Source organism: Equus quagga, chromosome 13 (assembly GCF_021613505.1).
Source record: "Equus quagga isolate Etosha38 chromosome 13, UCLA_HA_Equagga_1.0, whole genome shotgun sequence".
In the NCBI taxonomy this organism is placed as follows: Eukaryota; Metazoa; Chordata; class Mammalia; order Perissodactyla; family Equidae; genus Equus; species Equus quagga.
Genome location: NC_060279.1, coordinates 41,846,759 through 41,861,993, shown reverse-complemented (window position 1 = coordinate 41,861,993; position 15,235 = coordinate 41,846,759). Strand labels below are relative to the sequence as shown.

The window sequence follows — 15,235 nt, the reverse complement described above, 5'->3', positions numbered from 1 at the left end:
ATATACCACATCTTCCTTATCCATTCTTCCACTGATGACTGCTTACCTTGCATGCAAATACTGGCTATTGTGAATAATGCGTCTATGAACATAAGAGTGCATATATCTTTTGAATTCATGTTTTCATGGGTTTGGATAGACACTCAGAAGTGGAATAGCTGAATCATAAAGTATTTCTATTTTAACTCTTTGAGATATCTCCAGAGTGTTTTCCCTGGTGACTGCCCCAGTTTGCTTTCCCACCAGCAGTGTACAAGGGTTCCTTCTTCTCCACATCCTTAAATGAGAATATTCTTAATAGACAAATCTGGTGTTGAATGCTATTTCACTGTGCTGAAGAAATTGGGTTTCCCTGTTAGATATAAGCCCCTAAAGCCATTCTTCCTTGCTGCAGGTAAGCATGTCTCTTGAAGTCTTTCTATCTATCTTCTGGTGCTGGATGTACATAAAGTGAAGGCTGGATCCCACCCAGCCTGGTGATACAGAGATAGATAGCAGACTGAGTGTTTTTCTTTTCATCTCTGTGTGTGTGGTGTTTTTTTTTTTTTTTTGGTAAAGATTATCGTTTCCGCTGGTGAATAGGGTCTAGAACATCTGCTTTTTTTTTTTTTTAAAGATTTTATTTTTTTTCCTTTTTTTCCCCAAAGCCCCCCAGTACGTAGTTGTATATTCTTCGTTGTGGGTCCTTCTAGTTGTGGCATGTGGGACGCTGCCTCAGCGTGGTTTGATGAGCAGTGCCATGTCCGCGCCCAGGATTCGAACCAATGAAACACTGGACCACCTGCAGCGGAGCGCGCAAACTTAACCACTCGGCCATGGGGCCAGCCCCCCTAGAACATCTGCTTTTTGAGCTATAGATATCAAATGTATTGAGAATGTAGTAATAATTGTCAAGAATAGAAAATTGAACTGATGAAGGGAAAACAGGAGAGAAGCATCCTGGGGTGTTGCCAGTTCTTCCGTTCTGGACTAATTTGGAGATGCTTAGGCGTCCCAAAGGGCAGTGTTTAGCCTCCCATTTAGGCATCTGTACCTTGTCTGATAGAGGGTGTGATTTCTTGGAGTCCTGTTTCTGGCCCATGTAAATTTTTCTTGTGTCTCTTCTGTGCCTTTGTCTGCATTATCCCAAGTAATGACTGACTCATTGTCAGTCAGGGGTCTGACTCTCCTCGGGAATGGTCTCTGAGGCTTATGTCAATTCGACAGACATTTATTGAGCGCTTTTTTTTTTTTTAAGATTGGCACCTGAGCTAACGTCTGTTGCCAATCTTCTTTTTTTCTTCTTCTCCCCAAAGCGCCCCAGTACATAGTTGTATATTTTAGTTGTGAGTCCTTTTGGTTGTGCTATGTGGGACGCCACCCCAGCATGGCTTGATGAGCATCGCCATATCTGCACCCAGGATTGAAACTGGTGAAACCCTGGGCCCCCGAAGCAGAGTGCGCGCACTTAACCACTCGGCCACGGGGCCGGCCCCTATTGAGCTCTTTTTATATGCTGAACGTTGAGACAAAAACATGAGTTTCTAGTCTAATTGGAAAGGCAAACACTTAGAAAAACTAGTTATAGTTTTAATGCCCAATGAGGACTAAGTAGAAATAGAAGTATTATCTGATGAGGGGTTAGGGATGAGGGAGATCATTTAGAAGAAAACTATCCAAATAGAACTTGCTACAGTGGTTAAAATGTGCTATATATGTGTGGTTCAATATGGTAGCCACTACTCATACTTGAATGTAGCTAGTAAGACTTGAAGAAAAGCATTTTTAATTTAATTTAATAACTTAAATAGTCAAGTATGGCTAATGAGTACAGTATTGGACAGCATAGATCTAGATGATGTGTTATTTTCCCATGGAATTGGAACCCTGGACTGTGAGATTGGGGCTCCTGTATTTGTGTTTTGACCACAGTACGATCATTTTAAATCTAAGTACTTCTCTCAGAAATAATTTGAATCTTTCAGGCTTTCGTCTTCAGTTAGGAGCTTTTTTTGCCACTCTGTTTTCCATGGAACACCCAGTCAGGCCCTCCCTTAGAGGTCTGAAGTTCCTGTAGCTAGGTGATCAATCAGAATATCAGTTAATTTTAGTTACAGTCTTTTTTTTTTTAATGCATAGTTTTGTGGGGTTTTTTTTGAGGAAGATTAGACCTGAGCGAACATCTGCCGCCAATCCCCCCTTTTTGCTGGCCCTGAGCTAACATCCATGCCCATCTTCCTCTACTTTATGTGTGGGACTCCTACCACAGCATGGCTTGCCAAGCGGTGCCATGTCCCCACCCAGGATCCGAACCAGCGAACCCCAGGCAGCCAAAGCGGAACGTGCAAACTTAACCACTGTGCCATCGGGCCCGCCCTAGTTAGATTCTATATTAGATGAATAAAATGTTTGCAGGGCCCCAGATACTCTGAGGGCAGGAATTTTTGGAGTGAGACCTAAGATTGTTCTCTCATGGGGCCAGCCCGGTTGGTATAGTGGTTAAGTTTGCATGCTCTGCTTTAGCAGCCTGGGGTTCACAGGTTCAGATTCTGAGTGTGGACCTACACACTACTCATCAAGCCATGCTGTGGCAGCGTCCCACATACAAAAAATAGAGGAAGGTTGACACAAATGTTAGCTCAGTGACAGTCTCCCTCAAGCAAAAAGAGGACGATTGGCAACAGATGTTAGCTCAGGGCCAATCTTCTTCACCAAAAAAAGGAGAAAAAAAAAGATTGCTCTCTCAATATAGTACATAGGAAGGACAACCTGTCTAACTGAGGCTGGCTTGGACAGTCCCACCCTTGCTACTCTTTATCTTCATGCCCTTCCAATCTTGCCAGGCTTAACTGCCATGTAAAGCATGGAGATGGGGAAACTGGTTTACCCCAGTTTAGTCTGAACTACTAGAAGGACATTTGCTTTTGAGTGCTCCTTCTGGCTCTTCCGTCTTGAGTTTTTATTGCTATGATCAGATTTAATAGTAGAAACTTTCATTCTCTTGTTTTTCAGACAACCTCATCAGCCTTGAAAGGTGCCATCCAGTTAGGCATTACTCACACTGTGGGGAGTCTGAGTACCAAACCAGAGCGAGATGTCCTCATGCAAGACTTCTACGTGGTGGAGAGTATCTTCTTCCCCAGGTACAGAGGTTACTGTTCAGGGGAATGTCCTGGAAAGAACAGCTTTTTCATATCAACCAATTTTAGGGGTTCAGGTCTAATTCAAGCTTGTGTCCAGTCCTTAACCTGATCTTAATCAAGATGATGTGGGACTGGAGAATTTGGAGAGCAGATGCTGTCCTTTGGATGCTTCCCATGAGCCTCTAGCCTGTGGAGTAAGCCGTAAAAAACAAAACAATTCAGTGTATTGGGTAGGAGGCAGTGTAATTCCCTGTGCCCAGGTCTTAATCCTCATATTGTGCCTTTGCCCCACTAAGTAACTGGCTCACCTAATCCCTCTGGTTCTCTCAGGAGGGGTATATTGACCTGCCTCTGGGTAACTCCCTGGTTGACAGGGACTGGTAAGTTACGGCTGCTTCTCTTTAACCCCACAGTGAAGGGAGCAACCTGACTCCTGCTCATCACTACAATGACTTTCGGTTCAAGACCTATGCACCTGTTGCCTTCCGCTACTTTCGCGAGTTATTTGGTATCCGGCCTGATGATTACTTGGTAAGCTTCCAGATCTCAGGACCATGTGAACCTAGTATCTGAGGGGTACTCCCAAAGGAAGACTCCCACGGTCTTGCTCTAGTTTTTCTTTACAGCAGAGTTGCATCTGTACTTGATTTCGGATTGGGCAGGCCCTGGTATCTCTGAACTTCTTGTTCTCTTCTCTCTGGGCCCCAGTACTCCCTCTGCAGTGAGCCACTGATTGAACTCTGCAGCTCCGGGGCTAGTGGCTCCCTCTTCTATGTGTCCAGCGACGACGAATTCATCATTAAAACAGTTCAACATAAAGAGGCGGAGTTTCTGCAGAAGCTGCTGCCAGGATATTACATGGTGAGGGGAAGAGGATCGCTGGCTGCCTGTGCTGCCTGCTCCACTCCTAGACAAGGCTGGGGAGGCTGGCTTCAGTGGGGCAAAACAATGCCAGTGCTTCTGTCTTAAGAACATAGTTCATTTTTGTGCTTTTTGCCCCATCTCTTTTGCCTATTTATGGCTAAAAGGGGTTTTGTTTATCTGTCCTGTCTTAAATTTTATTTGGCTTAGGCCATCCTGCCCAAAGGCAGAATTAAATGATGATTTTGTTTTCCATTCTAGATTGGGGAATGAGGTTGTTTACTTACCCTGCTAGTACTCTCTTCAGTCTTACTCTGACTGATTGCTCTTGGAGGTTCTGGAGATTTTAGAGAACTCTCTTTTGCTTCCCATCATACCCGCAAGAATGTACTATACCGAGGGCGAAGAGTTAAGACTTTTTCCACGCTGTCTTATCTTAAACCTGTCTGAAAGACTGTATCATACGTTCACTATCGTGACTGGTTACTATATTGGAGAGTCTATGGCTCAGCTTGGTGGAGATCCCATCATTGAGACAGATGTATTGGGAAATTTTAAATAAATACAGTGTGGGCTTATAGACAGATTGTACCTGAATCCCTTGTAGCAGATATAAGTGGCAACTTTTGCCCTTGAATTTCACTGAAAATCAACCAACTTGCTCTCCTAATTCTTTTTTTACTTTCGTACCCTCAGAACCTCAACCAGAACCCTCGGACTTTGCTGCCTAAATTCTATGGACTGTACTGTGTGCAGGCAGGTGGTAAGAACATTCGAATTGTGGTGATGAACAATCTCTTACCACGGTCTGTCAAGATGCATATCAAATATGACCTCAAGGGCTCAACCTACAAACGGCGGGCTTCCCAAAAAGAGCGAGAGAAGCCTCTCCCCACCTTTAAAGACCTGGACTTCTTACAAGACATCTCCGATGGTCTCTTTTTGGATGCCGACATGTACAATGCTCTGTGTAAGACCCTGCAGCGCGACTGTTTGGTGAGTTTGTCGTATTTCCTTCTCTGCTAGACACCAAAAATCTCAATCACTAAAACAACTTGGTTGTTCTTAGGCATCAAATCTAGAGATGGGACTCTCTTCTTTAGCTCCATATGTCCTAGACTTCGTTTAAAATAACTTTTACATTAGATCATTGCTGTATCCTTACATTTTTTTACTTTCTCCCTATTTATCGTCCCCAATGTGGCTTCATTTCCTTCTCTGCCTATCCTGGGCCTCATAATCATAGATTCTCCTTATTTTCATACCAGCACTATCCTTCCTCAGATCTTGGTCCTGCCTGCCAAATCCAAATTTATGTCTTGGAAGCTGAAGTGCTGCTGAAGAAAATCACACAACTGTATATACCGGCATCTCTACAGACTTATGATATCCAACTCCATTTGGGCCCTCAGTATTGCTTATCAATACATTTCCTGTTCTTCTCAGCAGAGATTTCAGATGATTGACACTCTCTTCAAATCATTTTCTCACTCCCATCCCCCAGCCTTGTTTCTCACCAAACTACCTTAGCTTTCTATTTTGTTCCATCCCTTTGTCCTGCCCCATCACCAGTTTATAAACATATCTGCACATACCATCCTTAGTCTCCGTTTTTTCCAACTTGGTGGCTTATTCCAGGTCAATCCCCTTTGTGCTCTACGTCCCATTCCTCCTTTTTCTTTAGGATCCTGCTTCTTAACTTGCTTCCTTTCCCTCCTCTGGCTCTAGTCTCTACTGATTGTTTTCTTTCTACACACAAACAGGCTTATCTCTTCTATCTTAAGGTTAGGTGGATTCTTTTCAACATCTTCATCTAATGATGCTTCTATCTCTCCTTTTCCTTTCTCTTCTCCTATTCCTACCTCAACCCACCGTGTCCTGGCTTTTGCTCTTACCACTTCAGTTGAACTGCTCTCCCCAGTGACTACTTGATGCCAAATAGAGAGTGCTTCTTAGTCTTTGCTTGAATTTTCTGCAGCTTTTGACAGTTGACTATTTTGACTTTCTTAACAAGTCTTCTCTTCGGTTTTGTTACACCTTTCCCTACTGATTTTTCTACGTTTCTGATAGTTTTTTCTCAAACTGCTTTTGTAAGATCATCTTCCTCTACTCAGTCTGTAGTGTTGTCCCTCCTTGCCCTTCTTTGCTTCCTCTACATCTGCTTCCAGGATAATGCCTATTTTTGTTGGTTGTAAGGACTAGAGAGTTAGTGGAACAGAGAGCATTTTTTTATAACTATACATAAGAATCAGTCCTGTGCTCTCGTCATCCCTTACTTCACCCACCCAGCAAAACACCCTGAGTTGAGCTGCACCACCAAAGTGAGCTACTGGAACTAGTGGGAGTATCCCCTCTCCCACCCTATTCTGGGGTGGAAAGAGGGTTGAGAACTATACGATACAATCTAGGCTCCTTAATAAGACACATGTCACTGTCAGGCCGGTTATTTTCTAGCCCCTACTAACTGCTCTAATCTGCCACACCTATCCTTTGCATTTTTGTTCTAGCAATACCAGATTTCACCTCCCTGCATGTAACATGCTGTTTTATGCTTCTAGGCCTTGCAATAGTCTTTCCTTCCTTTATTTACTTGGACTTAATTTCTCTCTAATTTATCCTTCATAAACCTATTTATGTATTACTTCCTGACCTCCACTATACTACTTCTCAATCATGTAAGTGCTTCTGTTGTTGCACATATTAGACTGTATTGTATTTATTTTTACATTTGTTCCCCATCCTTAATTACAATATCCTTGAGGACAGAAACTCTCTTGAGTATCTTGGTATCCCCATAAGCAGGCACAATGCCTACAGATGGTAGGGATTCAGTAAATATTGAACTGACTCTGCTCTGTCACAAAGTGTACTTTTACCAGACCTCCTTGTGGGTCTTTATAGCACACATATGTATTCTTTGTTCCCTTGAGAATATAATGCTCTTTTCATGAAGAGATACAAGGAAAGAACAAACAAAGAGGATCTTGTGGCCTAGGCTGTGGTCTATAAAGAAAGCTGAGGGGACTATAAATGAATAGAGACCAGAGGAGGTTAATACATCCTTTTCCAAGGAGTAGTAGGAGCAAAAGATAATCCTATGGTTAGCCCTGGAGGTTCACTTTCAAGAATAATTGGATCAGGAAAGCTGTGAGATCCTGAAAAAAAAAATTCTCATGCCTCCCAAGGCTCATATCATGCTTTTTCATTCCATTAGGTACTGCAGAGCTTCAAGATCATGGACTATAGCCTCTTGATGTCAATCCATAACATAGATTATGCACAACGAGAGCCCTTAGGCAATGAAGCACAACACTCAGTTGACACTCGCAGACCAGCCCCCCAAAAGGCTCTCTATTCCACTGCCATGGAATCTATCCAGGGCGAGGCTCGGCGAGGTGGCACTATGGAGACTGATGACTAGTAAGTAGGTTCAGGGGCATGAGGAAGGAGAGCATATTGATTCAGCAGTTAGGTCAGTAGCATTAATGCTTACAGAACCACAGAATGAGCTTTCTTAAAAGTGTGAAAGCAGGGGTCAGCCCCGTGGCTGAGTGGTTAAGTTTGCGCACTTCACTTCGGTGGCCCAGGGTTTCCACCAGTTCGGATCCTGGGCCCAGACGTGGCACTGCTCATCAATTCGTGCTGAGGTGGTGTCCCACATAGCGGAGCCAGAAGGACCTACAACTAGAATGTACAACTATGTACCTGGGGGGCTTTGGGGAGAAGAGGAAGGGAAAAAAAAGAAGATTGGCGAGAGATGTTAGCTCAGGTGCCAGTCTTTTAAAAAAAATAAATAAAATGAAGATTTTTAAATTAGGGATTTGTAGTGCATCTGGAAGGAGAGCTATTCAAAATTAAAAGACTTTTAAAAAAGTACACTCAGAGTCTTAACATATGTCTGTACATTGTATTAGAATTTCATCAGAAAGAATTTTATTATAGACTTTTTTATGGAAGGCATCTTTCTTAGCAATGTGGATCTATCAAGGAAGTGTAGTTATTGAAGTACCATAAATGTCTTTTAGGTGGTTTCATTTTTAAGGTATCCTTTAATATGACTCTCAAGAAGAGTGTCTTAGAGGACATAAAATATGAAAGTACTGAGGAAGTTTAGAGTTAATTGAGGGAGCATTCCAAAAATTGCTGAGTAGGGGTGATTTTAGATTCTCTTTGGTGGAGTTGGGGTGGGAGAGGCAGGCAAATGAGATTTGGAGAGAAAGAAGTTAAAATACATATTCCAGAGTGGTTCTTGGGGTTGGAGGAAGGTTCTCACTCTTCCCCAGTTTATGGAAGATGAGACAGTTATGTTTAGGTCTCAGTTCCATGCCCTGATTTTGACTCAGTTTCGAAGAAGCCTCTACCTGCTAGCCACAAGATTTTCTTACTCTTTTCTTCTTGTCTTCCCCAGTATGGGTGGCATCCCTGCCCGGAACAGTAAAGGGGAAAGGCTGCTGCTTTATATTGGGATCATTGACATTCTACAGTCTTACAGGTGAGAAGCATATGGATGGATCCCAAATTCGGGGGCAGAGTGGATGCAGATGACCATTCACATTTCTCTTTTAGATGGATTTGTCACCAGATTCTTCCTGGAGAAAAAACAATGAGTTGCAATCTGACTGCTTACCTCATTAGCTTTCAAATGTTGGTTTATTTCCTTGATTTTCCCTGTCTCCTGGCTTCCTTACCCTGTCACCTCCCCAAACATAATGTATACCTCTGTGGAAAGCTGACTTAGTCCTCAGAAACGCCAGGGTAGAATATGCCATCTGTCTGGCTCTTTGTGAAAAACCTGTGAGATGAGTCACTCCACATAGGGATACACCTGGAAACATGTTCCATTTTTCATGGAGGAAAAACAAATGGGTCACTGTGTTCTGTGAAAAGTATTACCCTGAGGAACTGAGTCAATGAAGTGGTGGTGAAGGAGGAGCTGGAAATGTTAGACCCCAGTTTTGCTCCTGTAAGATTTCAGGTACTAATGAGGACTGGACAATACTTGATTTACGGATTTAGAGTATTATCATTCACTTTTTAACTCCCCTTCTTCCAGGCTTGCCCATCTATCCCTCTAGCTTTCCTTTTACAATAAATATTGTTGTCTCTGACTTGCCAGGGACATATTAACTACTCTTTTCCCGTTGGGGGATAATTGACTTACCTGGAAACAGCTTTGCTCTCCGTGCTAAATAAGCACTACCACGGCTGTTCTTTGGAAAGCCGGTGTAATGGTGGGTGTGCTTGCCTAGCTTCTGTCTTTTTAAGTTTCTCTATTACCATTGCCCCTTTAACTCCCTAAAATAGAAAACTATAAGGTCATTCATTTAAAAACTGAATGTGTGATATACGTTTTCCTTGGCAGGTTTATTAAGAAGTTGGAGCACTCTTGGAAAGCTCTGGTACATGATGGGGTGAGTAGCAGTCAGCTAGAGGCTCTCCTTTTTCTCCTCTCTCACATCTGATTTGCATCCTCAGTTTCTTCTTTCTTTCTTATCTTATTTTGTTTGTGAGTTCTACCCTTCTGCTAGGGTCTCAGCCTAGGGGAAAATGGCCCTTGAAATAGAAGGTCCACTTGCTGGGCCTCCTCCTCTCTAACTCTGTAGCCGTTTCTTTTGCTCTGCAGGACACTGTATCGGTGCATCGCCCAGGCTTCTATGCTGAACGATTCCAGCGCTTCATGTGCAACACAGTGTTCAAGAAGATCCCCTGTAAGTGGCTTCTACCAGATGATCCCCCAATGGCTCCCTTAATCCAAGAAATCGGGGGCAGGACACTTCTGTCAGGGAACTGCCAAGGCCAGAGGCCTCTCTTGCTCTGCCTACATCCTGTAAGAGCTGCTGCCTGTCCTTATGTCAGTCACTCTGTCCCAGTCGTTTCTGAGTTGCTGCTTTCCCCCTGGCTCTCCCTACATGTGTCGTTGAGGTGAGGGGTATTTCTGGGAAATTGGTGGGATTGCAAAAAAATGTGTAGTTGTGGGTGTACAATCCATGCCACAGGATAAGATAGGCAGAACTAGACTTTTATGGACAGAGATAGGCAAGGTTATTGCCACTGTTCTATTTTCCATCCATATCCCCAATGCCAACAAGTTCTCGGACTAGGATCAAATGGTTGGAGAAGCATTTACTGATTTCTGTTTAGCAGGTGTTCTTAGTCTCTTCCCTCAACTTTCTTGGTTGGGAAGTGCCAGTGTTCTTTCCAAACTTTCCATGCTGCTGCTGCTGGCAAATTTCAACTCCTCTTTCCCGTCTCCTCATCATAGGCATCAGTTGTCCCTCCGTGAGGCAGAGAAGACTTCGGCATGCCAGGACAGTCTTAAGACACATGGGAAAATCCTTTCAAAGTCTTTTCAGAGTCATGTGTAAACAAGTATAAAGTATCATTATAGTGCTGTTTGTGTAAGTGCTATGAGGATGTAGAGTGAAAGCGTCAGCTGTCAGGTTTAACTGAAGGAAACTGTTAAAGAACAAGGGAATTACGGAATAAGAGTGGAAGCAAAGCAATCAAGCTTGTGTGTAGGTGGGGAGAGATATGTGTCCCCTTTCCTCTAGGTTTTCTGCTTTCCAAAGTGAAGTGAACTGAGAAACCCCCTCCTCTGAAGAGTAGTTTACAGGGCTCATCCTTGTTGGCATTAACCCTTCTTCCTGCTTTGCAGAACAACTTTGGGTTTGTGTTGGGGATGCTAGCAATTTGTATCTATGTCTTGGTGACGGTTTCTGAGGTGGGTGCTAAGTAGGCTCTCTCTTTGCCTTTTGAAGTGAAGCCTTCTCCTTCCAAAAAGTTTCGGTCTGGATCGTCTTTTTCTCGGCGATCAGGCCCCAGCAGCAACTCCTGCGTTACTTACCAGCCATCGGTCTCTGGGGAACACAAGGCACAAGTGACAACAAAGGCGGAAGTGGAGCCAGGTCAGCGCCAGGGCTGGGGTCCCCATGTGATTGGGTACTCCCCTCCCTTCTTCCGAGCCCTGTTTTATCTGCCTAGGGCCTCTACTCCCCCTTCCTGTCCAGGAAGAGCCAAGTTGCAGCATATTTTTCCCTGTATTTCCCCGACCCCATTTTCTCTTCTTTTTTATTTATTGATTTTCTTCCCCTTTCTTTTTTCCAGGCGTCCACTTCGGTCGTCCTGATGTTTTACCTCAGACTCCACCTTTGGAGAAAATGAGTGAGGTCTCGACTATTCCTGACCCCTATCTCTCACCTGTAGTTGGAGAGACTTTGCAAATGCTAACTACAAGGTTGGTTCCTTGGCCCCTTTCTCCATATAATCTTGTCATCTCTCTCTTCAGGTCCTTGGGAGCCTCCATAATTCTGTTTTTTCCTGAGATCATTGTTTGTCTTCTGCTCTTCACTAGATTTTTGCAGGTTTACTGTCCTAAGAGTTCATCTTTAGTGATTTCGAAAAGTGTGTCAACATCTCTGCATCTTTAGGGGGTGGGAGGAAGCCTTTATGTGCAGACTTTTCTGATACTCAGTCAAAATACCCCAACTAACCCTTCATCTCCTGGTGTGTTAAGTGAGAATTCTCAGCTTAGGATTTAAGGCTGAAAAGATTCCTGGGCAGTGAAGACAATTAATAGTCAATTGTTAAAGGATCCAGTGTAAAGCTTGTGATTTAATTTTGTTACCTGATGTGTTAATTATCTATGCCATTATAATAAATTACCCCAAAGCTTAGTAGGTTAAAATAACAAACATATATCATAGTTTCTGTGGGTCAGGAATCCAGGTGCAGCTTAGCTGGGTCCTCTGGCTCAAGGTCTTTCATGAGGTGGTAGTCAAGCCGTTGGCCAGGGCGAGGGTCTTGTCTGAGGGCTCAACTGAGAGGCTTCACTTCTAAGCTCATTTGTGTGGTTATTGGCAAGATCCAGTTCATTGTAGGGTGCTGGACTGAGGGCCTTTTCCTTGCTGGCTGTTGGCTGGGGGCCTCCCTCAGTTCTTTGCCATATGGGCCTCTCCATAGAACAATTCAGAACATGGCAACTGGCTTCCCTCAGAGTAAGCAAGTAAGAGTGCATGCACCTAAGCAGAAGGCACACTTTAGGTTACTTATTGTAACCTAATCTCAGAATTGACATCCTGTCACCTGTACTGCATTCTGTTCACTAAATCTAGCCCACACTCAAGAGGAAGGGATTACACAAGAGTGTGAATACTAGGAAGCAGAGATCATTGGAGGGCTAACTTAAAAGTTGCCTATCACAATCTGCCCTCTGGCCCCCAATGATTCATATCCCTCCATGTGCAAAATACAGTCATTCCCTCCCATGGTCTCTGAAATTTAGTCTCATCCTATTACAGCATCAGCTCAAAGACCAGAATTTTGTCTTCTAAATTAGGTCCAGGTTTGGATGAATTCCCCAAGTGTTGTTCTTTGAGTACAGTTCCTCTCAATCTGTGGGCCTGTTAAACTAAAGAGACAAGCTATTTTCTCCCCACACACCCAGCATACAGTGGTGAGTCAGACATTAGATAACCACTACATACCTTCCTGTACAAAAAGAGAAGAGTGGAGGCACGGGAGTCACTGATCTGTAGCTAGCCCAAAATCCAGCAAATGTTGGAGTTTCTTTGATCAGATCTCAAAATGTGGGACTAATTCCACATGGTTCTTGGTTCCACCCTTATTACTCTTGGTTTTGCCATCTGAGTCGTCCTTTTTCATGAAAGCTAGAATGTGTTTGCAGCTGAGTAGTTTCTCAGCCTGCTTCTTGCCAGTAGAATTTTGGGGGTCCAGTGGTCTGTTTTCATTTTGCACTGTTTCCCATTCAGTCCAAGCTGGTAATATTTTTGTTGATGTAATACCCTCAAAGATTTTGTGGGCTTCTTGTGAATCTCATTGGGATTCACTCCATTAGACAAAAGCCACAGCCACAAATACCTTCTTGATAAGCCCTGTGCTTCCTAGAGACCCTATTAAGTTGAGAGGATCTGAGACATTCCCTTAATCTTTTTGAATGGCTTTTTGTATGACTAAATAGTACTCTAAGGCACCAACTTCGATTTTTCTGAGGTCTTAAAAAATGTTATACAGTTATACCTTTGGCTTCACCTTTAAACTACATTTTTCTGGCAGTGCCTTGATTTTTTCCTTGCTTAGAAAGCCATTTCTTAATTTTAGTCTTGTTTGCTATCTGGAGAGGCTCAGAATTTTCAAAACCACGTTTCAGCTTTCACTGAAACTCTCCTTAAAGCCTACTTCCCTCTTCCAAAGCCACTTCCACATTTTAGATTTTTACTATAGCAGCATTTCACTTCCAGGTATAAAAATCTATATTATCTATTGTTGTGTAACAAATTACCCCAAAACTTAGTAGCTAAAAACAACAGATATTTATTATTTCGGATTTTATGTGGCTTAAGAATCTAGGTGTGGCTTAGCTGGGTGCCTTTGGCTCAAGGTCTCTCAGGTGGTTGCAGTCAAACTGTCAGCTGGGGCGGTGGTCTCATCTAAAGGCTTACCCAGGGGAGGATCAGCTTCCAAGCTCACTTACATGGTTGTTGGCAAGATTCAGTTCCTTGCAAGGCTGTTGGACTGAGGGCTCAGTTCCTTGCTGACTGTTGGCCAATGGTACTCCCTCAGTTCCCTTGTCACATGGTCCTCTCCCTAGGGCAGCTCACAGCATGGCAGCTAGCTTCCCTCATAGCAAACAAATGAGAGAGCATGTGCCAAGAGGAAGCTACAGTCTTTTTGTAACCTAATCCCAGAATTGACATTCTATCACTGATGCTGCATTCTGTTCACTAGAAGAAAGTCACTAAATCCAGGCCACACTCAAGAGGAGAGAATTACACAATGGCATGAATATTAGGCGGCAGTGATCACTGGGTGCCTCCCACTCCTGGGAATTGAAGACAGAAGAGGAGGGTATTAGGAAATATTTTATAGAACTCCAGAAACTAAATAGTTAATTAAAACCATGTGCTTCTAAATCTAGTAGCTTCTTAGCCTCTTCTTTCTGAATCCTAAATTGATTCTGAAGTGGAATATGGAGAAGCAGTATACGATTTGACTTGAGAGGAGAGTCCCTTTCCTTTTTTATCTTCTAATTCTTCTCTCTGCCTCCATTTTTTTTCTCCTATTAGTTCAACCCTCTTGGAAAAGCTTGAAGTTGAAGACTCATAGTTCACCCATGTGAGTGTCTGGGATGTGGGGGAGGTGAAAGCTTTGAAGGGTATAAAAGAGGATCACTGATAGAATGGAGCAAGGAGTTAACTGGCAAGGTTAGAGGGACTGGGTGCCCCCTAAATCTTGCTTTTTAAAATTTTGTGTTTTTGGTACCTTGTACTTGGAAGCTGAGGCTGAAATAGAAAATTTCTTAACTCTGCCAGCCAGGTTGAAATTAACTTGAATTCCATTCCTACCTCCTTATCTCCACGTCCTTAACTTTACACCCTTTCCCTTTTCAGTGAGCAAAAAAACTCAGAAGACCTGGAACAAGATTCTGCTGTCTCTTGTGATCCCAAGATGTCAGCCTTGCCCCAGCAGTGCTGAGTTTTCTTCTTGGTCATCAAAAAAGGAGCGTAACGGAGACTAGGGGAGCTCTCTATCTCCTTCCCGAAGAACCTCTTCTCCTTCCCCTTCCTCATGAATGGGCATTAGTGCCTCGGACAGTTGAGGACAGCTGCATCCTCTCCACTCCTGAGTTGGGCGGCATGAATTTTCAACTGGCCAACCTTGGGTTCCACAATTGAATTTTTTCAAATCCCCATTCTTCCTGCTAGAAGTGGGGTTGCTGGACTTGGTGGTTTGGTGGTTTTCTTCCCCCTCATGCACCTTTCACTAGGAGCTGGACTCTTAATTTCCTCAGGACAAACTGGCTGGCACATTATCCCCACCTCAGCTCTTTCTCTCTGGAAGAAGACCCTGTAATCTTTGTAAAGGTTTTTGGGGGAGTAAGGTATTTAACCACCTCCCAGCTGCCGCCTTTTTTTCCTTCAAAGAGGGAAAGAAAAAGTAGTGCGCAGCATACGATTTGAAGCCAGACAGTTTCAGATCAGAAATCCAGCAGTGTCAGAGAGATGGCTATTCATAACGTTCCCTCAGAAGAGCCCTGGTGTTTGAGAAACAGAAGTGGGGTGGTTGCTCTGCCAGGAGCAGCTCCTCTTTAACTCCTCCTCTCTTGATGAATTTCTTAAGGCTGAAGGAATGGAGAGAGTGGGACATGGGGTAATCTTTACCCCTTTTTTTAAAACCATGGGGCAGTCATGGGGGTAGAAGATCAGAGCCCTTCCTAAGCAGGACCCTACTCACTG

At 43.5% G+C, this 15,235-nt stretch overlaps 1 protein-coding gene across 1 annotated transcript in view; it reads left to right on the top strand.

The window, feature by feature from the left end:
• Window positions 1-15,235, top strand: part of PIP5K1A (phosphatidylinositol-4-phosphate 5-kinase type 1 alpha) — a 51,378-nt gene that overhangs the window by 20,174 nt on the left and 15,969 nt on the right. Inside the window, exons 6-15 of the mRNA XM_046680872.1 lie at window positions 2,992-3,122; window positions 3,536-3,653; window positions 3,831-3,983; window positions 4,680-4,979; window positions 7,198-7,403; window positions 8,392-8,475; window positions 9,346-9,394; window positions 9,607-9,691; window positions 10,742-10,888; window positions 11,088-11,217. Coding sequence (XP_046536828.1) covers window positions 2,992-3,122; window positions 3,536-3,653; window positions 3,831-3,983; window positions 4,680-4,979; window positions 7,198-7,403; window positions 8,392-8,475; window positions 9,346-9,394; window positions 9,607-9,691; window positions 10,742-10,888; window positions 11,088-11,217 — 1,403 coding nt within the window. The remainder of the gene's footprint in view (window positions 1-2,991; window positions 3,123-3,535; window positions 3,654-3,830; window positions 3,984-4,679; window positions 4,980-7,197; window positions 7,404-8,391; window positions 8,476-9,345; window positions 9,395-9,606; window positions 9,692-10,741; window positions 10,889-11,087; window positions 11,218-15,235) is intronic.